General features: G+C 30.8%; 1 protein-coding gene across 1 annotated transcript in view; it reads right to left on the minus strand.

Annotated features, from left to right (window-relative positions):
* Positions 1–19,482: 19,482 nt before the first annotated feature.
* Positions 19,483–25,721, minus strand: part of LOC112692197 — a 29,046-nt gene continuing 22,807 nt past the window's right edge. Inside the window, exons 7-11 of the mRNA XM_025566785.1 lie at positions 24,382–24,788; positions 23,337–24,216; positions 22,964–23,233; positions 22,314–22,862; positions 19,483–19,920 (exon numbers count right to left, since the gene is read on the minus strand). Of these exons, the coding sequence (XP_025422570.1) occupies positions 22,771–22,862; positions 22,964–23,233; positions 23,337–24,216; positions 24,382–24,788 (1,649 nt within the window). The 3' untranslated portion in view covers positions 19,483–19,920; positions 22,314–22,770. The remainder of the gene's footprint in view (positions 19,921–22,313; positions 22,863–22,963; positions 23,234–23,336; positions 24,217–24,381; positions 24,789–25,721) is intronic.

Below are 25,721 nucleotides of genomic sequence, written 5' to 3' on the forward strand. Positions count from 1 at the left end.
GTACGTTACGCCAGCACCGCCCATTAGGAAAATTTGATTTTTTTTACTATCAATAATAAGCACGTAATTAGCATGAATTTGCATGACCAATTTCGCAATTTGCATGTCATCCATTTCTCCAGAATCGCAAAAATTAACGGGTGGTGCTGCCGAAACGTTTCGCCAGCACCGCCCAATCGCAAAAATGGAATTTCATATATTTTTTCATAGCCATTATTTAGCACGCAATTAGCATGAATTTGCACGACTATCACCGAAATTCTCTCGATCGTTGTTTCCGTGCAATAACGTATCCAAGAATTTGCGCGTTTCGCCAGCACCGCCCAAAATCGAAATTTTACGAATTCCTAAAATTCAACTACGCCATCGTTTAGTACGCAAAATAGCAAAATATTCCAAAATTATTCGCAAAAAATATTCGCAAAATATTCCTGAGGTTCTACAATATTCGGGGAAAAGTTTTAAACTTAGAGGAGTTTGTAGTTATCGCCGTGGACTTAGTCGTCTTAGAACATCCATAGGTCACTATTTGACATTGTGTAAACGTGGACCCCACAACTGGGAAATATACGACGATCTACAAAATAAACCAAAGGCTGTAAAAGAAACCACCACAGTTCCTTGTGAAATTCTCATTTACACAATATAAATTGGAATATCAAAATAAAATTTGTTGGTTTCGTTGTAAACAAGTTAAAGACATAAAATTACACTTATGTTTTTTATTCTAAATTTTTATCACTTTGTTTAAGGTCTTTTTGGATATATGTAATTCATAATATATAATATTAGTTATAATTTATGTATTAAATAATAATAAATAGTATTTACTTTTTCGAATATTTATATTACATTATTATTTATACTACCTATGTCAAAACTATAAAATTATGACCGGGATTGGTAAATTGAGTCCCAGCTAATAACAAATAATAAATGTTTTTTCGATTCTGAACGGAGTGAGGAATGTATTGATTTAACAATGATGTATGTTTTTTGTGTATGTGCACACCATAACTACATGAATTAATACCTCAAAGTCAGAGATAGTCTCCAGTAGCAAATTGGAAACCAATTGTGCATTTCAAAGATTGAATTTAGAAAATCTCCAATAGTTTTCAAAAGCGTCAGGAAAAATCCTAAAAAAGCAACGGAAAAACAGGAATTTTTATTCAAACCCAGTTTTCGACAAAAATGATTATTTTATTTTACAATAACTCAAAAAATAATAAGTTTAAAAACATAAAATTTTCACCAAATATTTATATTAGTGTTGTCTATAGACAGTCAAATTTTCAAAGCATTTTGACTTTTTTCGAGCTATTTATTGACAATTTAAATTATGGATTTTTTTTTAAATATCGATTAAAAATTTGGCCGCTCAAAAAATCTTGAAAATTTAATACAGAGTGCCTTATAAGTTTTCCTTATCGGATATAAAAAAAACAAAAAATGTAAGTCACAATTGTATTTTTATAAGTGCATAGAGTTCAAATTTTTACGAAATATGTAAAATTCGCGAAAATATGAAGTGATAGTCGTGCAAATTCATGCTAATTGCGTGCTAAACGATGGCGCAGTTGAATTTTAGGAATTCGTAAAATTTCGATTTTGGGCGGTGCTGGCGAAACGCGCAAATTCTTGAATACGTTATTGCACGGAAACGATCGAGCGAATTTCGGGGATAGTCGTGCAAATTCATGCTAATTGCGTGCTAAATAATGGCTATGAAAAAATATATGAAATTCCATTTTTGCGATTGGGCGGTGCTGGCGAAACGTTTCGGCAGCACCGCCCGTTAAATTTTGCGATTCTGGAGAAATTGATGGCATGCAAATTGCGAAATTGGTCATGCAAATTCATGCTAATTACGTGCTAATTATTGATAGTAAAAAAAATCAAATTTTCCTAATGGGTGGTGCTGGCGTAACGCACGTGAATAATCGTCAATCGTGATGCTTTACAAGTCGTGTAGGAGGTGTTTAATCGTCAAGTAAAGCCGCTTACACACGAGCGCGCCGAACCTGTAATGCAACGTTGCACGTGCATTACATGGCGCGCTCGTTCGTGTGGACAGTAGTGATGGGTCGTTCCTGAACGAATCGTTCCAAATGAACGAGTCCAGTAGAGGAACGATTAGGAACGATTCCACCCGAACGTTCCTATTCGTTCCTTCGTTCCATTTCGTTCCTATGTTCCAATGGTAAAATGTACCAAAAGTGCATAGTATAATTGTTGTACTAGTAAGTTGTCCATTATAATTAGGAATATTCGAAAATTAGATTGTAGATAACATTTTATCACGGACCAAGATAATGATTCATATTCTTACTCCATGTATTTTATATTCTTATCATGGCTATAGATTATTTTTAGCCATGATTCTTATAATTTATTGAAAATCAAAATTGAAATCGATAGTTAATAGTTATTCACAATTGACTAGTTGAACAAGAACGAGAGTAAATAAGTAAAATATATGGATAGGTGCATCAAAAAAATATCGATATTATACCATCGATCATTCATTTCACTATCGTTTACCTAAACTAGCATAAAATAAATCATAATTAAAAATTAATAATAATATTATAGATATTTAATTACGTTTTCTTCTATGACCTATTTATACCGAGTTGGCTATCTAAAGAAGTTCATTTAATTACAATACACATATTTTATATTTATAGAAACGTTATAATATTGTGCTTAAGGCATTACAAATGAAAACTAATAAACATTAATAATATTAGAATGTATTAATAAAATATCTATTATTTTGTCTTTTATTATATTGTTATGTTCTTAAATTAGTTGAGCCTACACTCTACACTTCTACAGTTGTACAGTTTATTTTTCAATCGCGGTGTCTATGTGCATAAAATTATTAATATTACATTTATAAGACATTTTGTCAATGTTAGTTGATTAAACGACAAAATAGTAAGTTACATTTCATTTATATTTTCTATAAATTAAATTAATAAGTAATTTAGTAATATTATTCTTGGTATAATGGATAAAAAAAAGTGTGAAACGTGGAATAATTTTGAAGTGGTTGATGGTGAAAAAGCAAAATGCAATTTTTGTTGTAATACTATTTCTTATAAAGGGGGTTCTACGGCTAATTTAACAAGACATTTAAAACGAAAACACATAGTTCAATACGAAGCCAGGAAAAAAAGATCTATTGAAATTCTCGAAAAAAACATCGATGAACCTGATAATGTTTCCGTATCCGAACCTTCCCATTCTAATTTAACTACTATTACACCTATAATTAAAAATAAAACAGCTAGAGTTATAAAAACACAAGTATCCATAGATGCGTATACATCAAGGCCGATGCCTATTTCGAAATCTAAAAAAATTGATGAGCAGTTAGGTATAATGATGGCTAAAGAATACCAACCGTTTAGTTTGGTTGAAAATAAAGAGTTTAAAAAATTTGTATCATTATTAAATCCAAGCTATTCTTTGCCAAGTAGAAAAACAATTACTTATAATATTTTACCTCAATTATTAGAAAACACCAGGGAAAAGGTTAAAAGGAGTTTAGATAATGCATCATATATAGCAATGAGTACGGACGGTTGGACATCTGTTAATAATGAAAGTTACGTCGCTGTTACAGTACATTTTATTGATACTGAACTATGCGTTTTAAAATCTCATTTACTAGGATGCTATTATTTTGAATTATCACATACAGAAATCAATTTATTGACATTTTTAAACAATTGTTTTGAATAGTGGAGTATTGTAAATAAAGTTAAAATAGCTATTAGCGATAACGCTAGTAATATTACAGCTGCAATAAGTTCAAATAAAAATTGGAAACACATTCCTTGTTTAGCGCATAGCATTAATTTGATAGCCCAATGTGGGTTAGAAGAAATTAAAGAAATACATAAAAAAGTTAAAAAAATAGTAGAGCATTTTAAGCGTAGTTCTCAAGCAGCAGCAAAATTAAAAAACACACAAATTCAGATGAATTATCCAGTACTAAAACTGAAACAAGATGTGATAACGAGATGGAACTCGACTTATGATATGTTTAATAGGTGTTTAGAGACAAAAGATCCATTAGTATCCACTTTGGCTATGATTGACAATACTGAAATGTTGACGGCGTCAGATTTTCATTTAATGGATTATTATTGCAAACTTTTTAAGCCTTTTAAAGAAGTTACAATTGAGTTATGTTCGGAAAAAGGGGTATCAATTTCCAAAGTTATAGTTCTCACAAATGCATTGTTATCTCACATAAAAACAATGAGAACTGAGAAAAAACTTACCACTTGATATTTATTCTATGATTTTAAAGATGGAAAATAAAGCCGAAAACAGATTTGCCGGTATGGAAGACCATTCTACTTTTGCTGAAGCAACTTTAATTGATCCACGTTTTAAAAAAAAAAGGATTTAGTAGCGAGACATATTATATCCGTACTTATCAAAACGTCGTGCGCAAGATTTCAAGTATAATTAAACGCAAAAGACAATCTATTAATCAAGAAGAAAATATAGTTACAGATAACGAACAAATCACTATGTCAACTGAAAAAAAAGAAACCTTTGAGATATGGAAAGAATTTGATTCACAGGTATGAATTTTAATTTACATTTTTAAACAATTTATCAAATAACGATAATTTATGATAATAAATAGCCTATTACATATTATATTTTTTTAGGTAAAAGAAGTTACAACAGTGAGAACTGACACTTCCGATGCAATTGTGGAATTAGATAAATTTCTTAATGAGCCTTTAATCCCAAGGAAATCAGATCCTCTTGTATGGTGGAAGGAAATGAAACGTATATATCCAAATATATACCATTTGATGTTACAAAGATTGGGAGTGCCATCAACATCAGTTCCATGCGAAATACAGGCGAAATAACAGGCGTAATAGACTTTCCATAAAAAATATGGAAACATTAATGTTTTTAAATGGCAATCTATAATACATATTTCAGGTAACTTCCTAATCATTTTTTGTACTATTATTATTTTAAATAGTAATTTATTGAATTTATTGTTATTGTAATATAAATGCAAAGAATGCAAAAACACCGTTGGGTTTTTTATTTTATAATTTATAAATACCTATTCCTAATTATAATTATAAAACCTAATCCTAATTATAAAACATGAATACAATCCAAAATATTTAAATATCGACTATTAATATTTGTGATAATATGTTTACGGCGGTCAATATATTACAATTGAGTTATAATTATTTCAGTTAACGGAATACCGGTTCCGCCGCCCAGTAATAACCGGGCCCGTACACTGTGAACTATAATATATTTTGTGAACGAAAGGACCGAAGGAACGAATCTTTTGAACTCGTTCCTTTTCCGGACCCGGAACGATAGGAACGATTCACAAAATGGAACGAAAACTCCCATCACTAGTGGACAGTATTTGAAACACTGTCGTAACCTATTTATTACTAGTACTCGTATTTGTGTACTTGTAAGTTTTTATTGTAATTTGTACTTGTAATTACTTGTAATTTTTTGTCAATAATATTTCAAAAGTTGAAGAACTCATTCGAGTAAAATTTTTATATTGCCCACTGATTTCTTGAAATTTTAAATCCATCAAAAGTTCATTTCCACTACGTTTTTTAAATAACTCAGTGTGCCACCATCTTCGTTTGCGACCCCTTATTTTTGGTACAGCACTTCCCAAAACAACTATTGCTGCACTACAAACTAGTAAAGCTTCTTCAGCCTCCATTTTTTATATTCAAATAATTAAATTTAAAATTACTTAATTAAAACGACTATGGTCAGTCACGGTACGACTCCGAACGTCTGAACTATGCATGAAAATGTTCGCGGCAAACTGCGCTCGTTGATAGTGGATCGTTTGCGCAGCGCGTATTTGTTGTGAATTAAAAATTACGCCGTGTCCTATGTGCGGCGAACGCATTGCGGTGCGTGCGATGCGGCGACCAAAATAAACAAACCTGTGATAACATGTCTGCGTTTCCAATGTCTACTGTCGTCGCCGCACGTTCGAACGACCGAATTCGTTCGCACGCGCCGGACGATTTGAAAAAACAAATCATTTTGTTTTTTTCACCGCACATAGCTGCGTCCAGTGCGTTAATTAATATGATATAATATTATAAATATTATTACTTAAATTAACGGTAGAGTGTATAACTAAATTATATTAATTATACTATTATTAAGTGAATCGATCATCGTAAATAAATTTATTTGCCATTGATCGTTTATTTTTTTTTATACTTTTTGTACATCAAGTATTTAAGTAGACTACTTTCACTTAATAATATTTTTTTTTTTTGTAGACTTAAATTCATAGTACCTAAGTATCAATACAATAATATCTAATGCTAAAGAGTTTATATTAAAAGTTTAAATAATACTATAGTAGGTAAGTTATCGCAAGTTAACGCATCGCCGTGTACTGCGATGTCGGACTCATATTTGCCATGAGTGCGACGTTTAAAAACGTCCGGTACGTACAATGCGAATTCGTTCGCACCGCAATGCGTTCGCCGCACTCGCTGGATTCACATAGGACACGGCATTACTTCGCGCCGCGCGTGCAACGTTGCATTACAGGTTCGGCGCGCTCGTGTGTACGCGGCTTAAGACGATTATATTTACTCGCCGAGTCACTCGCGGTTTCCCGTCGATGTCGGATACAACACGAGTGACTCGTGCTGATAAGAAATTTAATCTTGGATTTTCCCCCCAAGATAGACTATTATTTATTGTTAATATCACACGAGTTTGTAACACGAGTCGTGTAGGAGCATTGGCGATGACGAGCAAAGTATATACAATTGACGAATAATCGGCGAGCACTCGTGTCGTGTAGGAGCAACATAATTACAAACATCGTACATCGTACAAACTTGGCAAGTACACTCGCCGAGTATACGCTCGCAAAGTACACGAGTCGTGTGGGACCGGCTTAATAGGAAACCACGAGCGACTCGTCGAGTAAAAATCGTCTTACTTGACGATTAAACACCTCCTACACGACTCATAAAGCATCACGATTGACGATTATTCGCCAAGTCCCTAGTCGTGTTTAAAGAGGACACTGGAACACTACGGTTGTATTTCGTCGCCTCGTCGCTGTTGTCGCGTGCCGTAATGTGATTATTACGCGCCCTCTGCACGTACCTACTGCCTAGTAGCTTTTATACGAATTAGCATCATTATTTTTAATGATCAATTGAAATATATTATACATACATATAATATTACCTATATTATAAGAAGTATTTAATTATTTTATTACTGTAATCATTTAATTATTTATTATACATTAAATGGCTAGAGGGTTACTGGAACATGAAATTTTTGATTTATTGGGCGACGGTAACAAATCGGAATTGGATTTTTCGGACGAAGTAACAGATGAGCATGTTTTTTAGTTTAACGAATAAATGTACAGTGTATTTGTTTTTTTTTTTTTATACATAGGGTGATCTATAATTATTTTTTCATACTTGGCGTAAGTAATACACACAAAGATTTGTATTATTTTGTTTTTATTTAAATATTAATATAAGTATGTATTTCAACCATTATGACCCAATGACACTTATAAAAGACATGCTCCTAAATTCGTAAAAACTAAAAAAAAAAAAAATTATTTAACATTTTTTTCTCTTATTATGGCCCATAATAAAATGAATATGCAAAAAAAAAATGTATACCAGTAAAAATAAACTCAGGTCTGAAAGGAATGGGTAACGCAACGGGAATACAGAGAATCTATTTAATTTGCATTCCATATATTTACAAAGGAATTTTTATATTTTAAATCCTTCTGAATTCTCCGATAGGTAATGATCAGGGCTCGGAAGTTGTAGCACTAAAAATGTTACTTTTTAGCTCTTAAGTATATTTTTTTTTATTTATTAGAAATCAAAATAAATGGTTACAAATTAAACAAATTTAACAAATAGGTACCGTTTCGATTACCTACCTCCTGTAAGCTAATAGCTTGTGTTGGAGGTAAGGAGTTATTACATTTACCAATAAAATAAAAAAAATAATAAAATAATTATGTAATTTCTTATAATAATATGTACATTAACTTATGAATATGAACACTTTAAAAAATATAATATAATATATTAGAGAAGAAAAGACAAAGAGTGATGTAAAGTTTTAACATAAATAAATTAGTTATACATTTAATTGATACACCATTATAGCAATCAAAATATACTGTTATATATATAAATAACATACAATTTAGCAATAATTTACAATAAAGAATAAAATTAATACACATTATTATTCAATTCTAAAAATATATATTTATATAATAATCCTTTATTATTAATTTTTTTACTTGTAATAATATTTCTTTTAAAGTCCAGAGACATAGAATTGTAATAAGTCGGCCCTAGATAATCTACAAATGTTTGACCAAAAGATTTATAGGTATATTTAACTGAACAATCATATTTTCTAATTTCTCTTGTATGACTATTATCACTATGTGACTGATCAATATCAATTTGTTAAATAATGAACATAATTGCTATTTTTTTATATAATTGTCTTACTGGCAAGACCCCTAATTCCTTATAATTTTCAATTGTTGATCCTTTTAGTGAAAGCTTATTTAGGCAAATTCTAACAATGATATTTTGATTTATTATTAGGTGATTTATAATATTGTCTCGAAGGCCATCCTATACTAATAAACCGTACTGGAAATTGGATAGGTATAGAGCAAAATAAACTATTCTCGTTGTTTGCTTCGGAACTATTTTTTTTAGTTTGAACATATTATAGTTTATGAAGCGTAGTTTCTCTATTAGATTGTTAACATGTAAGTTCCATTTCAAATGCTACTGCTGTGCATTTGTTATGGATACTATGGCACGAGATCGTTTTTTTACCTTACGTCGAAATTTTCATGTAATAAATAATACAGAAATTCCTGAAAATAATACTGATAAATTTATAAAAAATACGTCCTTTATACGACGCAATCAATAAAAAAATGAATAGTTTACCAGTTGGGAAAAACTTAAGTGTGGATGAACAAATGATTCCTTATAAGGGTCATTTGCAAATGAAGCAGTATGTTAAAGGTAAGCCCTGCCCATGGGGCATAAAGGCATTTTTGTTGTGTGGTGAAAGTGGTATGACTTACAATATACTACTTTATCAAGGTGCTACCACTGAATTAAATCAAAATATTCAAAAAAAAATTTGGTCTTGGTGCTAGTGTAGTATTACATTTAATACAGCACCTTGAAAAAAAATCGACATTTTCTTTATTTCGATAACTTTTTTTCGACATTTAATTTATTCGAACAGTTGCAAACCAACCAAATTTACGCCATTGGTACTAAAAGAACCAATCGGTTCGCAAACCCACCCTTATTATCTGAAAAACAATTAGCCAAAATGGGAAGAGGAACGGCATTTGAAATTTCTACAAATATAAATAACTGCTATATATGTATGGTAAAATGGTATGATACAAGGTCTGTTTGTTTAGTTTCAAACTATATTGGGTCTGGACAAATGGAAACTATCAGACGTTGGGATAAAAAACAAAAAAATGTACGTCAATATTGAAAGGCCGGAAATAGTAACAGTATATAATACTTCAATGGGGGTTGTTGATAAAATAGACTAACTAATAAGTTATTATAGAACGTTTATACGTTCAAGAAAATGGACCCTACGGATGATTGTACACGCTTTTGATCTTGTAGTGGCAAACTGTTGGTTGCAATATTTAAAAGACGCAGACCATTATAATACAAAATAAAAAAAAAAGATAATATCTCTTACATTTTCGTATGGAACTAGCGGAAAATCTAATAAAAGAAAATCAAAATATAACGCCAACACGTAGGGGAAGACCTCGTACAGATATAGGAGAAAATATCGATATTTCAACTAAACCTAAAGCACGAAAAGTTGATTCTAGTCAGCCGTCAAATGATGTGCGAAAAGATAAATTTGATCATTTTCCTAAATTTGATACAAAAAAGAACACATCAAGATGCAAAAATTCTGGGTGCAACGGAAAAACACATGTATTTTGCACAAAATGTAATATCCATTTATGTTTTAATAGTACAAATAATTGTTTTTTTAATTTTCATCAATAAAAAGGTATATTGTATAAATAATTGTTTTATTATTCATGGGGATTTTATTTTATTGTAATTATGAATAAAAATAATAATTTTTTATTACATTATAATTCAATTTGTATATTTATTTTTATATATATATATATATATATATTTGTAAATAATTTTTTTTTTAATAAAACCCGTAAATATGCAAAAAATAGCAAAATTAAATTTTGTGTATAATATCCGAGTAGTGAAAAACATATTTTTATCTTACTTTAGATGTTCTAGGATGAACCAAGAAAAATATGCATTTGCTAGAACTTCCGAGCCCTGGTAATGATATTAAAGTTTATAATCTATAATGCTCGGTGAACTTCCAATATCTTCCAATTCCGGTATATTAGGTCTATCCTGGTTCGTTGTATTTCACAATAAATTTTGAAAACAGTTGTCCATAAATAATTTAGCGTTTGTAAGAAAACTAACAGTAGTCATATACGAGTATGTCTATACATAACGTGCAAAAAAATGAAACGCGAATAAAATTATACAAGACAACTTACATTTCTACCAATCCTCTATGATCGCGTGCTTAATGTGTAGATTATTGCGGTTGAAACTGCCGACATAAAATTGGTATGACATTTGCAATGTGCTGATGGTAAAATTCTTAGAATCCATAATCTATAGATACTCATTAATCGTGTTATTATCTTCGTGGCATCTAGTAAATGACTGAACATATTTTAACATTTATACTCCCCATATTGATTAATAAACGTAATATTACCTTATTCATTTGTTTTTCCATATTTAAACTTCAACATAATTTTGCTTCTCTTCATCCCACGTTTGATGACGAGTTGTTTGATGCGAAATATTAATAACTAACGTAGAACCAACTTTGTGTTCTGTGTTCTATGTTTGCATTAATTCAAAACTAATATTTCTAGAGAGTAATTTCAAACCAGGAAAAGGGATAAAATAAGAATTAACATAATTATGGAAGCAGATTAATTTTTCAAAGACCTTATATTGTTGTGATTTTATAACGAGATATGTATTTAATTAATTATACTGTATATTATACAGTTCTAGAGTCTAGAGCATACAACATGAATCACCGTGTATAATAAAATATTAAAAAATCAACAGTCTATTAGAATCTCATGGTTCAAACACTCTAATACCCATATTTTGGAAAACTTAAAGTAAATGAGTTTTTAATAATATAAAAGCCTTACCATGGGTGATGAGTTTATTTGATGAGTGATTGAAATTCCAAAAATAATAAACAATGAGGCAATGATTTAAATTGAGATTAGTATGGTTGATGTGAAATGTAAGACTTCCTGACAGATTGTTGTTGATGTTATCATCTAGAAATATAAAAAACACAATTATTGTATTAAAATTATTTAGTAAAATGGAGCTATATTAAATGTTGCTAATCAAAACCGTTCATATAAAATATATACATCGTTAAACGATATGAAACTCATTATTAAGAAATGATCAAAAAAATTATGTAGAAAACAAAATATTAGTGGCATTTGTACTATAAGTGCAGATTTGAATATGATTTAACAATGAAGCGATATTTTTTTTAAATACTCAGACCCTACAAAATAGCGTAAGTTATTTAATTATCATTTTTATATAAAACGAATAAAAAGATTTTTTATCTTGGATTATTGACGTTAAAATTATAAGCCTTAATTACTCAGATGCATTTTAAACCTCTAATTTAAATGAATCATTTTTATTATAGAACTATATTTTCGATATCATCATAGAACATCGAATTGAAAATATATAATACAAAACCAGTTCGTCAACATCATCCAAGTTTCTACCATTTATTATGGTTTTTATAATTCAAATTAACTTTTACGTGGGTGAGATAATATGATGGCTAACCTGCCCTACGTGTTAATTTAAGCCACGTCACTGAGTTACGAACGGAAAAAGAAACACGTTTATACTAACGGCCAGACACCGCCGGTGATGAAAGGTTGATGCTCTGAAAACTAATCGAACCGCAACCGTTATTACTCCGTTGGCGATTGTTGTCTTCCATTGATTTTTCGAACGCCAAATGCCGTAGATTGTAAAGACGGCGGTGATAGAGAGCGGGCGGACGAAATTCGCCTTCATCCGGTTCTCCTCTCCGAGCCGCCGCTGTCGCCTCCCTCAATCCGCCCTCCGCCCCGGATCGGCAGCGAATGCTAATCGGATGGTAACATGAGGAGGAGAAGGAGAAGGAGGGAGGAGAAAGCGGCGGTGTTTCCGAAGCATTTGGACGTTTAGGTGGCCGCCGGTAACGACGATGTGATATGCGATAGTCTGCAACACCGCTGGGGCGCGGCCACAATCAATGTGCCAACTGTTGCCGCTGGAGTCGTCCGGTGACGGTCCCATAACTAGTAACGCTTCGTCACTGATCAATGATCGCAAAACTCGCAGGTGGCGGACGAAATTCGTCTTCACCAAAGTTCTTGAGCGACAAGCAACATCGTCGAGCTTGAATTCCGGACTTTGTTGCCGGTTGTACCGCACGCTGGGGGGCCGGTGATGGTCGTCGACCCTCCCACGTGCGCGTTCGTCTTACGGTGACCGACGAACGCCCGTTGACGACGGATGGAAAATTGACGCAAGTTAACGGTACCTCAATGGCACCCCTGCGGCTGCTCTTCGATCGCGTCGTCGATGATTACTTGACATCAAGGATACTGTGTTACGATTTTTTTTTTTTTTTTTTTTTTTTTTAATTTTTTTATTAAAAATAATGGCCTCTGCAACGTTGGTCATTGGCAGCGATCGAAATTATAAATTGATTTTCAAAATTTTTTTTGGAGGGGGGGTTTAAGGATAAAATTTTTTTTTTTTTTAATAAAGGCCTCGACAACGTTGGTCATTGGCCGTGAATCTAAGTATAAAATGATTGTTAAAATTTTAAAGTATAATAATTTTTTTTAATTTTTTTTTTTTTTTATTTAAATTTTGTTCCCATTAAATGGTTTTGTTTGGAGTGCACTGGCCCAAAATTGAGGAGAAATATTGAAGATTTCGTCTTTAAACATAATGTCAGATGTCGAAATTCCTGTAAATCAATAAGTAATTTTTATTAATCAAGTCAGTCAAGAATATTATAAGTATAAAATATGGGTATGTAAAATAGTGTGCTTTGAACCAAAAAACTATGATTTTAGATAACCCTTTAAATACTATTCCTACATAATGAAACATGGTAATATTTGTTATATACACGGGCATACATGTTATAATAGTGTTATAGTGTGATTACTTTAGTCATTTATTAGTTATATACGTGACGAAAAATGTAATGTAATGGATAACAGGTTGACAATATAGTCTAATTTTCGCTGATGGAAGAGTTGAACATCACGGCATTCATCATCAAAATGGACGGACATAAAAAAAAAACAAATTTATTTATTGATTAAAACATATTTTGTGTAAATTTAAATATCATTTTACCTTCTTGATACAGGCCAGGCATTAAATATTTGAGGTTTAGTTGCTGCTGATTAGTAGTTGACGATCTTTTTGGAAAGAGTTATTGAAGTAAAAATGCTGTAGACCCAGAGGTGGTTCCAAGGGGGGCACAGGGACCGCGCCCCCCCAAGCCGTATTGCTAAAAAATCATTAATCATTAAAAAAATAATTACAAACAAAGAAACATATAATATCAACTATTAGAGACATGTGTAAGTATATAATTGAAATCTAACGGTATGTACTTGCTATCTTTTTATAAAGAACCTATAATAATATAAAGTATAAATATAAAATACCATATGGTGTAATACTATTAAGAAAACATGAATTGCACAGTACACATTTCTGTATGAATTATAGGAATATTATATATTAAACTATACATAAATTATAGGAAATACTAAACATATTCTCTAAATAAGACTTATTGTTGTAATCTTATTCTATGATTAATCATTGTCTTCTTTATGTGTACATCAAAGTGAATGTTCTAGATCAGTGGTCTTCAACCTTTTTCGACCTGTGACCCACTTTTTTACCATACATTTTTCGTGATCCATGTAAATTTCATTAGCCATGAAAACCAAATAAAAAAGTTAAAATTGTTTAATGTATGCCATTTTAGAAATGCTTTTATAACTGAATAAATCAAAATTCATATTTTTTAGGTATTTAGGAAAAATTTAATTTTTAATATAAGTAATGATACAAAAAAAAAAAAATGCAAAATGTTTTGATAGACAAAAGAAATGAGTGCGATATTTGTCCTGGACTGTTTTCACACGAAATATCTCCACCTCAGCTCAATTTAACATAATGCAGTTTATAGATATATGAAATGTAAGTGAGATTTATAAATTAAGTCGGGCTATCACTTCATTTAATTGTTCATTCTTTTTTTCTTTTATTTGAAAATTGAGGCTTTAACAGCAAATACTCATATTATTAGCTATTAGATGTTACATATTTGATGTGTTAGGTGTTAGATTTAAAATTACAATATTACATATGAAATATTATAAAGGTGAAGTTAGATGTAAATTAAGATTTACTAATATAATATTTGTGATACTTAATAATGTGACTATTTTCAGAGTATGTTTTTCGCTAAGTGTTTTTACTATGCGCCCCCTAACTCGCGTATGTGGTTGTCCAGTCGGGCTTCCAAGTCTGCTTTTGTGCCCGATACGTGTAATCCGCGGGATCCACATTCGCGACGTAATTCGGCCAACATGAGGTGCGCCATCGGTTTTTTCCGGACATATTCTACTATTGTATTTCCGGCCGTTAGACTACGTAAAATCGTCGACAGCGGTGTACAATAAAAGTCTGTCCGGTACGCGATGGCTGTTGACGGAAAAAAAAAAAACGCGAGCGGTGTGTGTGTGTGTATCCGGCGGTGTGTTTACGTTGCGTGTTTGTCGCGGCGGCGGGTCCGGTGTTTTGTAAACACGGTAATCTCGCTTGCGGTTATCACGTCAACGATAAATTGATAGACGACGACGGTGGTTTATCGACGGCGCACAGTGGGTGAAATATCGATTATAGGTTGACAAAAATAAAATTTTCACTTATCGTATAATTGCTTAATAAATTTATATTTTGTTTATAAGATTACTATAGACAAGATGTTATAAAAATTATCAGTAATATTTAAGAGATAATGCTATTTAACGAGCTTCAAGTTGTAAACAATTTTTGCAATAAGTAAATAATTGGTCTGTTGTACAATATTTTACGTTATTTGCGTTTGACTTTTCGAGTGGTAAGAGTCATTAGATTGAAATATTGTATATTTTATTTACTATGGAGGATACTAAAGAAGGTATGTTAAAGTCAATTTCTTGTATTAATAAATTTAACTACCCATTTGATAGTATTATAAATGACCAATACAACATTTTACGTTTAATTTTAAAAATTTTAATTTTAATGGTAGTTTAAAAAAAATGGTCAAATCTGACCTCTGCAAATACTATGCTAGATCATTCTAAAGTTCATAAAATTTAACTGTACATATATATTTTATTTGCTTTTCTCTGCGTCTATTAAAATAATAATTATTTTTGTTAGGTGTTATGCGTAGAGAATTTTTAAGAAAAAATGGAAATATTAGACCACTGAACGCCCAATCTCGAAAAAATCATTATTGAATATATAGAAAATAAGCATTTGAAAAGTATGCTATGGACACGGCAAAACTTTACATAGAACATTATAACTGGTACTATATGCCGGCTAGTGTTCATAAAATCTTATTACATGATGCTGATGTAATAAAACATTGCTTACTACCAATTGGACAATTATCTGAGGAAGCTTCGGAAGCGAGAAATAAGCAGTATAAATCTTTTCGAGAACATTTCACTCGGAAAACCAGTCGAATTGATACAAAATATTGATCTTCTTCATCGTTTAATTGTTACATCTGACCCGGTCATATCATCAATATGGCCATATCCTTCTAAAAAAATGGTACCATTATCCTCGGAAGTATTAACTTTATTAACTTGTTCGGATCCAATTACACCCGAAAAAAAACGTTGTTATTACCGACCTAGATTCTAAATAAAATAATGTATTTGATGTTAAATTTGTTTAATATATAGCTAATAAGTTATAAAAAAAATGTTAAATTTGATTCAAGTTTAGTACTTTTACGTTATGTAAACATTAAAACTTGTAAAATAGGTATATTACATATTTGTTATTTTTTCCACCTATTTTCAAAATTCCGCCCATTGTGCGGCGGCGGCTATCGGTGATTAACGACGACGCGGGCACGTGTGTCGCGCGATCTCGGCGGCGGCGTTTTATCTGGGAATTCCGTACCTCGCTCGATAATATTATAACTTCCGAGGACGACCTGACATATAACTACGTAAAATAAGCAGGGCGTGTGGTAAAAGCAAGCGAAAATTTGACTTACCCTTTTCGCTGTCCGGTTCGATCCTTCCGGGGAGCCGATTTATCGTGGACCGGTAGAGGCACGACGCCCGATTTATAACAATAATTGTCACAATAACAATAAATCGTGCGTCGTGCCTCCCACTGTCCACGACAAGTGTTTGAGAAAAAAGTGTTCATTCTAATCTAAAAACTTAAAATAGTATAAAATAGTACGGTTTCGGGTTTATTCGAAAAGATTTTTATGCAATATCATATGACATACATTATATAATATATATATATATATAAATACTATTTTTTTAAATTTTAAACAGAAAACTTATCGAGACCCAAAATTGGGTCGCGACCTACCGGTTGAAGACCACTGTTCTAGATAATAAATTTCTTATTATTGATATTTTTGCTCATTCTAAAAATAAAAGACTTGAATTTGTAATGTAAAAATATTTTTATTTTATTTTTGTTAAAATTTTGTAAAAATTATGACTTAGCACTCCCCTCTCCCCTTAAGAATGTATCTGGAACCACTCCTGTGTAGACCTTATAAAGCCCGGGGCTCACAAAAATAAGAATATATAAAAAGCATTTACCTTACACAGTCATTGTGAACTAGACACCAATTCAGTTTGGTTATTTTCATTGACGCATTTAGTGTTCAATATTAGTAGTCTTGTTTTATTACTGGTGTTAGTTTGATCCGATCTAATAATGTTGGTTTTCACATTGAGCATGCGATCCGGTTCTTAAGGTATCGTTGCATATTTAATTACTATACCAATATTTATACTTAAATATTTGTTTATTTTTATAAATGTGTTATCAATACTTATCTTCAATAAGGTAGTGGAAGATTTTTAAGTAAGAATTCATCGCAAGTGGCAATGTATGGAGCTATTGCATTTGAAAGTTGCATAATGAAATATTAATGGAACAACTCCGTATACCAGATTTGACAAATAAACTGAAAAAATGAAAACTATGATAATTTAAATATTAACACAATAAAACAGTAGTGCATTACAATTCAACCAGTTTTACGTTTGAAAACAACTTACAGAAATAGAATGAATTTTTCCCACGAAGTTGAACGAAAAAATATCTTAAGTTTCCCAAGCTTGATATTATACAGATGATTGCCCGTTAAGAATATCGGAATCCTCTGTTCTGTATTGATTGCACGTTCGATGCGCCTACAATTATGCGATTGATCTTGAGCTGCGCCTGAAATATTATTCGGGCCGTAAACTATTGCGATGTTTCATTAAAATTAAGTTTTAACTTACTCGGAACACTATTTCCGGGCGGAGATACAACGGAATTTATAGATTTCAATTTCTGATTGTTCATTTAGATAATAAGTTTATGATCTGTCATCGTAGCTGATTGATATGTTTGAATCACTCAACGCAGTTATCTCAGTTTTGATTGGATACAGTTCTAAGGACAAAAAACGTAATTAGAAACACAAACCAATTGAATAATATAAAAATATTCGTGAATTTAATTGAAAATAATTATGTAGTGGTTGTAAGACGTAAGAGTATATTGATCAGAGGTAAAATCCTACGAACGAAACAAAACCATTACACATAATTTGCGACTGCACTTCATCTAAGGCTGAAAAACACGGCTGAATATTTTTTTAATTTCTTGCAGATTTCTCCATATATTTATTTTACTTTTATTCATTAAAATACTCATTATATTTATAAGTAACATTTTTATACTGTTTATTTTTTTAATTTATGATTTTATATTTTTTCAATTATTTATTTTTATCAATTTTTATGATTAAATCTTAAAACAATATACTCACCAGTCATATTGTACTTCATAGTTTAATTCTTTTGAATGTATTTATTTGGTGTGGAATGGTCAGATTTTACCTGACTGTAGCTGCTATAGATACAAATGTGTTTTCACCGAAATATTCAATAAAGTTATTATTTTTTTTTAAGAAAACACACTCTTCGTTAACAATTGTGAACACAAAAATTTGCTAAAAGTTACACAACTTCTTGTAGGTTTCAAGAGTACTAGTCCTGATAAAACTTCTTAAAGCATCTTCTATGTATTTGATATTATAAAATACTTACAGCTTAAATCAACTTAGAAAAAATTGTTTCAATTTCACAGCAACATTAAAAATAATTGAACGTGCGATGATGACACTTGAATTATTTCTTTGTTGTCTATAAGTGTTTTTATAAAATAATTTAAATTAAATTTAAAAAAATAAATAAATACTGTACATAATATAAACAGGGCCAGCGAGAAGGTGAGGCAGGGAGGACTAGAGCCTCAGCCGTCTCAGCCTTTTATACAATATTTTTATTGTATTAAAGTATGTATAAGTATGATGTATATCTCGGCCAAATAAGTGTAAATAAAAGGGGCCTGGAACTGATCAGCCCGGGGTCTTCAAAAGTTCTCGCCAGCCCTGGATATAGATAGACCTAGGATGAAAATAAACAACATGTTTAAAATTTTCATACGACAAAAGACAAACAAATATATTAAATAATAAAATGTACATCATGATCATTGTTTACATGTGAAGGTAAACACATTTACAAAAAAAAAAACTACATAATACAGTTAAATAAAAAAATAAAATAAAAAAATACAAGATAAATACTAGGTTAATTAAACAAAATTAGAACCTAAGTTATCAATAATATAGAATGTAGATGAGGACGATACTAGTTTATAAAAAACTGAACTCGGAAATTAATATTTTTATAGTGGTTTTTTTTATAAACTAATAAGCCTATTATTATATAAATATATTAATATTAGTATATTATTATATTAATAAGTTATTAAGATGAAAAACATTTTGAACGATTAAAACGTTAATAGACATTTAAAACAGTATAAATATAAACGAGAATGTTAATAATAATAATAATAATAATTATTTTTACGACTGAAGCATTTTAAAAAATAAATTCACAAAAACAATGAAATAGGAATAATATAAATTAATTTATAATTGCCAGAGATATTATCGCGTATAGTGATAGGGTGAGGTAAAGTATTTTCATGGCACAGGAAATTTCGTGATATTATTTGTTGAACGTAAAATGCAATTCCTTGTTACACGATTGACTTGAAAATTACAATGATACTTAAAAACACGGTAATTTTAAGGACCAATGTCATTTCCAAGTCAATCGGGTATTAAGGAATAACATTAAATATTCAACAAATTGCCTATGTCACAAAAATACCTAACTTCACTCTATTTCGTAGTAATGAAATTCCATTTTTAAAAGTAAAAGGTTATTTTTACTAGCCATTAAATACAGTTGAGACGTTTTGAGTGTCAAATTGTTGATATGCGAGTGTTGACGTTTATTATTACCTATAAAAAAATAAACACCTAGTTAATAATATGCTACAATTAGTAGAACAAAAAAAATCACAAATTAAAATTATCATTATTATAGCATTATTAGAGAACCAAATGAGCATTTATAAATTCACATATTGAACCCTAATAGGTAAAAGGGCGTAAGCGACATTTTTGACCGAAATTACATTTTTGAATAAAATTTTTTAAAAAAGTCATCTTTATCAACGTTTAAACAATGTAAGCGACTACTTTATTCAAAATTAATAATTTTTGCTCTGTAAATTTAGGTACAAACGCTATAACATAAATTTGTTAATAGTATAACTGGTGTAAGCAACATTGTTAATTGGCGTAAGTGACAGTTTAGAGTGGAATAAGTAGTAAGCCACAATTATAAATTTGTTTACGTCGTATTAAACAATGATACCTAGTTTTTAAAATAACCATTTTATTATTAATCGATTTTTTTTTTTTTTTTAAAGACATAAGGTATTTTGAATTATGTATTCATATATATGATTTCCAAGGATAATTATAACTGTTTACTAAACTTATCAAGTATCCATATTCATTGAAATCGTTCTTTTATTCGCTTTGTCATAAATTCTATTTATAATTTCTTTCTGTTTCGAGTTTAAAAAAAAGTTTTATTACTGTGAAAATAACTTATTTAGTCTTTGGACAATTATATATGCCAATAGATGTAATTAATGCGACAATAAATTTCTGAAACACAAAACAGTTTGGCACCATTTGAGTGACCTACTATCATCGCATGTTCAAGAAGAAATCCAGGACCTTTAGAAGTAAAAACTATGACATTTAATGATTTTTTTGACTGAAAACCACTTTCAGTTTTAAACCTACTGAAAAAATTTGTGACTGATCTAGGCACTACTGTAAAAATAACTAAAATCAAGAGTATATTAAAACGTAGAATAAAAATAAAATTATTTTTTGAGTATAGCAATTGTTTTGAATCAACAAATTTTTTTTATTAAAAAAAGTATAATATTAGAAATAAAACAAGATCGAAAAACGCTGAAATATTATTGCCTAAAATAATGACTAAACCCAAGAAGCTTTATAAAGGTCCAAAAGAAATTCCATAATTGGAGCATCTTAATTTTCTTAAACTATAATCTCAAGGAATAATACCTAAAGATACCATGAAGATTATAAAAATTGAAATATAATCTTAGTATTGCTAATACATTACCAGATACTAACAAAAAAGACGGAGAGGAAGAAGACTAAATAATATTTGTTCAATTAAAAGTTGTATAAATATTTTTTATCTTACATTCCTGTTTTAACAAATTTTAACTGATTTGTTTTTATTTATATTTTTAACACAGTAGTGTATTAAAATATCTAATGCGATTTAAATATGTTGCCTATATTGTTACTAAGAAGACTGTTGAAAGATTTTAAATTGTTAATTAATATTATTATAGTTATTTTGATATAATTTCAAAAAGAAAGTTATTTAAAAGTATGTTATATAAATACTATAATATTTTATTTTATGTTTTTAATCAAACATGTTAAATAAAAAAAACTACATATAGTATTATAATTAGTATGTGATTTTGTAATACATTTTTTTTTTTTTTTTTGTTATTTACGAGTATAATAAACAAATCATTTTTATGTTCAAATATTTTGTGTTTGTATTATACTGTTAAATAAAATAAAAATAAAATACGTGATCAATATTTTATATTTTTTCAAATTTATGACTGAATAATTTTTAAAAATAAACAAAATTATATTGAATAGGTAAGAAACTTTTGAAATATTATTGAGTTACAAGTAAAATTGGTGAAAAGCGTAAACGATATTTGAAATAATTTTAGATTTTAAATGACAATAATGTGAAGAGTGAGCGACATTTGAAAAATCATTAGATTGTAAACGACATTGGTATAAAGGGTAACATTTGCTTAATTATTGAGTTTCTTTAGCTTAAGCTCCATAACTAATTCAGTATAATTATTTTAATTAATATTTTACTTTTAATTCAATTCCAATCAAAATGTACAAATTTTAAAAAAGTATATTAATTAAATTTCATCAAATATTAAATTTTTAATATGTTTTTTGTGTTCCTGAAAAATTGTTCAACTGTTGCTTAAGTTCTTTTAACTATTAGGACACGATATTATAAGCATATATAGTTCGTGGTTCGCTACCTCCTAATACCCGATACAATTATTGATTGCATAGAAAGTTTAAATGTTTTTCTTATTTCATACATAAAAAAATCGATCAAGTTTTGGGATAACCAAAAAAAAAAAAAATTTAAATAAATTAACTGCGTCCGATGTTTCAATAAATTAACTATAGCAAATCAAAATAAATAATTTTAATGTATGCATTATAGTAATTGAAAAGCTTACTTTTTAGACGATGATTTATACATTTCTGCCATCCGATCCTGAGTGATAGAATGAAATGGAGCGTTTAGTGATGAGTGAATTTAGATTTGTTTTTGCTCTCACATGATCATGCTTATCAGAAGTTAATATTTTTGTTTTACAAATTGTAAACGTAAATCCTCGAATCTTAACAAAGTCGGACAACTTTTGTCTTCAACAGAGGTTTTCAAATATTGTCTTCACTATTGTATTTTCAATGTCACTTTTATTTCCATTAACATTTTTAAGTCCACAACCATATTTTAATTGCTTGAATATATTTTGCGTTTGTCCGCAATAGTGTGAAAGTAATTTTTTTTTCATATCAGCTACACTTACTGTTTTCATTAAGGTAAAATGATGAAAAAGTGAGTTTAATGCCAATCACCAGGGCGAGTATAGTTGATGTAATTTAATGATGAGCAAATATAGTTGAGAGTTAATCAAACGTGAGCAGTGGTAAGCTCGCCGCTGATTTGTTCGATGACGATGGTCTTTCCGATGTATTTGTGGTACAAGCAAGAAGCAGATCTATTTGATATAAAAATAAACGTTATATACTTACTTATAAATAAAACCAACATGGATTACTTTTATTTATTGACTTTTTATGTTAACAAATCTAATCTTACCTTCTAAAACAGTCCACCACGGACATGCAACTGCAGTGAACGCTACACTTAATGCTGGTGGTGGTGGGGGTGGTTCAAGGGGTTGAGGTTGTAACTGTGGTGGTGGTTGGCGGCGCTGGCGCTGATTTTGGCGGCTAGTTCTAGTTAATTGTTGATGTTGTTGGTGAACGTTTGCATTGAAGGATTTTGTTGATGGTGGTAGTGGTCGTACATACCAGCTAAAGTCGTCGTAAGGCATTGTCGTTCTTGGAGGCACCGCTGCTGTATTCCCTATATAGTGGATGAAAATTTTTTGTATAAATTATAATCAAATTTATCTTTAATTTAATAACTAATATCAGATAATTAAATAAAATTGATTACATTAACTTACAGTTTTGATAGGGCTGATTACATCTTAGGTCAGTAGCCATAATCTCAGTAGTCCATTCGAGCATGTCACCATCGTCAGTATCCGAGTTACTGTCACTTATACAAATATCCCAATCGGACAATGGGTCTCCAGGGGCTCTTCGATACGTCCACTCGTGGTTAAGATTATGGCCAAAAGCTGCCGCGGCGGCCAAGGCGCCAATAAACTCACCATCACTGTCTTGATCTTCTGAGTTTGATCTATTACTATCAGAGTTCGAACCCGAATCATTACTGTTATCGCTATCTTTGTCTTTGTCGGAGACAATTGTACATTTGGCGGTAGTGATTGAGCAGCAGTCACTTTTGCTTCCTTTATCGTCGGCACTAGTACTCCGATGCATATTTACCGCCGTAGTCGACTTGATATTCTGCTGATCATTTCTTCGCCTTCTTCGGTGGTTTTTAATCCGTGTCCACCAGTTACCCGGGCTCTTGCGCACGAACTGCAGAAAGCCAGAGGCGGCCGCTTCGGCAGCACAATAATATGGTACAGGTGGCGGGGGTAAGGGAAGCATATTTTGCTGCTTTCGCTGACCAGTATCACCACCGCCGCATCGGTTCAACCCATCACTCTCAGACCAGGCTCGATACGGGTACTGTACTAGCCCTACTCTTCCTGGTGTTACCACTGCTGCTATTGTTCCACCATAGCTGTTCAGCTGCTTCTGCTGCATTTGTTGGTGGTTGCGATGTTTTCGATGAACTCCACCGACGTGTCTGTCGTAATGACTAGCAGAGTACGGCTGTTGGTTGAGCTGGTATTGTGTTCCATTACCATCGTCACAATTGTCGTCAAACAAATCATATACAGACGTCGAACAGGGATCGCTGAGCCGTCGCTTTGTGTGAAAAAAAAATAATTATTAGTATTTAAAAAAAACATAAATGTATAATGTAAATGTAATATAAATGAGATGCATTTCTTATTATTAAAATTATCAGATAACACGTTTTGTTATAATAGTCATCTTACGTAATACGTTTCACAAACAATTGTGCCTTACCGGTCTGCCACCTCGACGTTTCTGCCGTTCGAGTTGTTGCTGTTGTTGCAACTGGTAATGGTAAGACGGCGTCTGTGGCGTTTGTTGCCCACTGCTGGCTGCTGTTTCGTAGTCCCAACCGTAGTCGTAGTAATCACCTGGTTCCGAAGCGGTGGTTCCGGCATTGTACAGCGACGACGATGACTCCATTTGCTGATGATGGTCCACGGGTGTCGTATTGCCGTCCACGCCATCGTAATACTCGACACCTACGTTCTCTGCTGATCCATTATCTTGGACGTTGTTATCGTAGCAGTATACGGCGTCGCCGCCACTGTGCTCCTCGCCGTTGTAGAGCGGTTGGTGGTGCTGGTATTCACCACCGCTATCATAGCACGAGGGGACCGTTTCCTCTCGCTGTGCCGGAGCTGAGAAAAATTAAAAATTTAAACGAACCCGCATGAAATTAATCCGTTTATGAATCAAAGCGAGAATTGTTACCGCCGCGTTAGAATCGTTAAGGGCTCGAATTTTCCACCACCTAAATACGTTCTAATTACGATCTTAAGCCATAGGCAACATTCGAAATTGTTGGATACAAATATTTTGTCTTGATATGACCATTAAATTATTAGAATAAAATGTTAAAAATCTAACTAGATTCAAAATTTACTTTTTATTTGAGAATATCAAAAATTGATAAACTGTATCTAAAATATAAACGTTTCGAAAAAACTTACAAAGTATAATGAAATAAAATAAATAATTGTTTAAATTGTTGACAGACAAAATATTTGTAATTATTAGTGACTATAATATTAGAATAATCAATTCCAATGTTGATAAATAATTTATCAAAATATTTAACCAAACCTAACCTAACACACACTTGCGCTTATTGAACTATACTCAGTAAAAATTATATAGGTATGAATATTATATTAAATAAGAACTCATAACATTTTGGTAAATAAAATTTCGAAAGCAGTTAAAATAAGACGAATTTATAAAATTATTTTACACTGTAAGTACTGTTTTATTATATCAATCATAGCAATATTGTAATATATTGAAAAAAAAACAATATTAATAATAATAATTGAATTAAGAAAATTAACATTTCAATTCAATTGATTAGGATAGGTTTTATACAATTAACTATAAAATTAATATATAAATTATCTAGTAAATTAAAATATATTTAAGGTTAATAGAAATCCAATACTGAGTATAGTTATGTACCATACTGTTGAAATAATTAAAAGTTATAAAATATAATATGAAAAAATATTATTGATAATGAACATATAAAGTTAAATAATGAATAAAGTTTGGTATACATATATATACATCGAAAACCA

The sequence above is a fragment of the Sipha flava genome, unplaced genomic scaffold, assembly GCF_003268045.1.
Source record: "Sipha flava isolate LNK unplaced genomic scaffold, YSA_version1 71_pilon_pilon, whole genome shotgun sequence".
Lineage (NCBI taxonomy): Eukaryota > Metazoa > Arthropoda > Insecta > Hemiptera > Aphididae > Sipha > Sipha flava.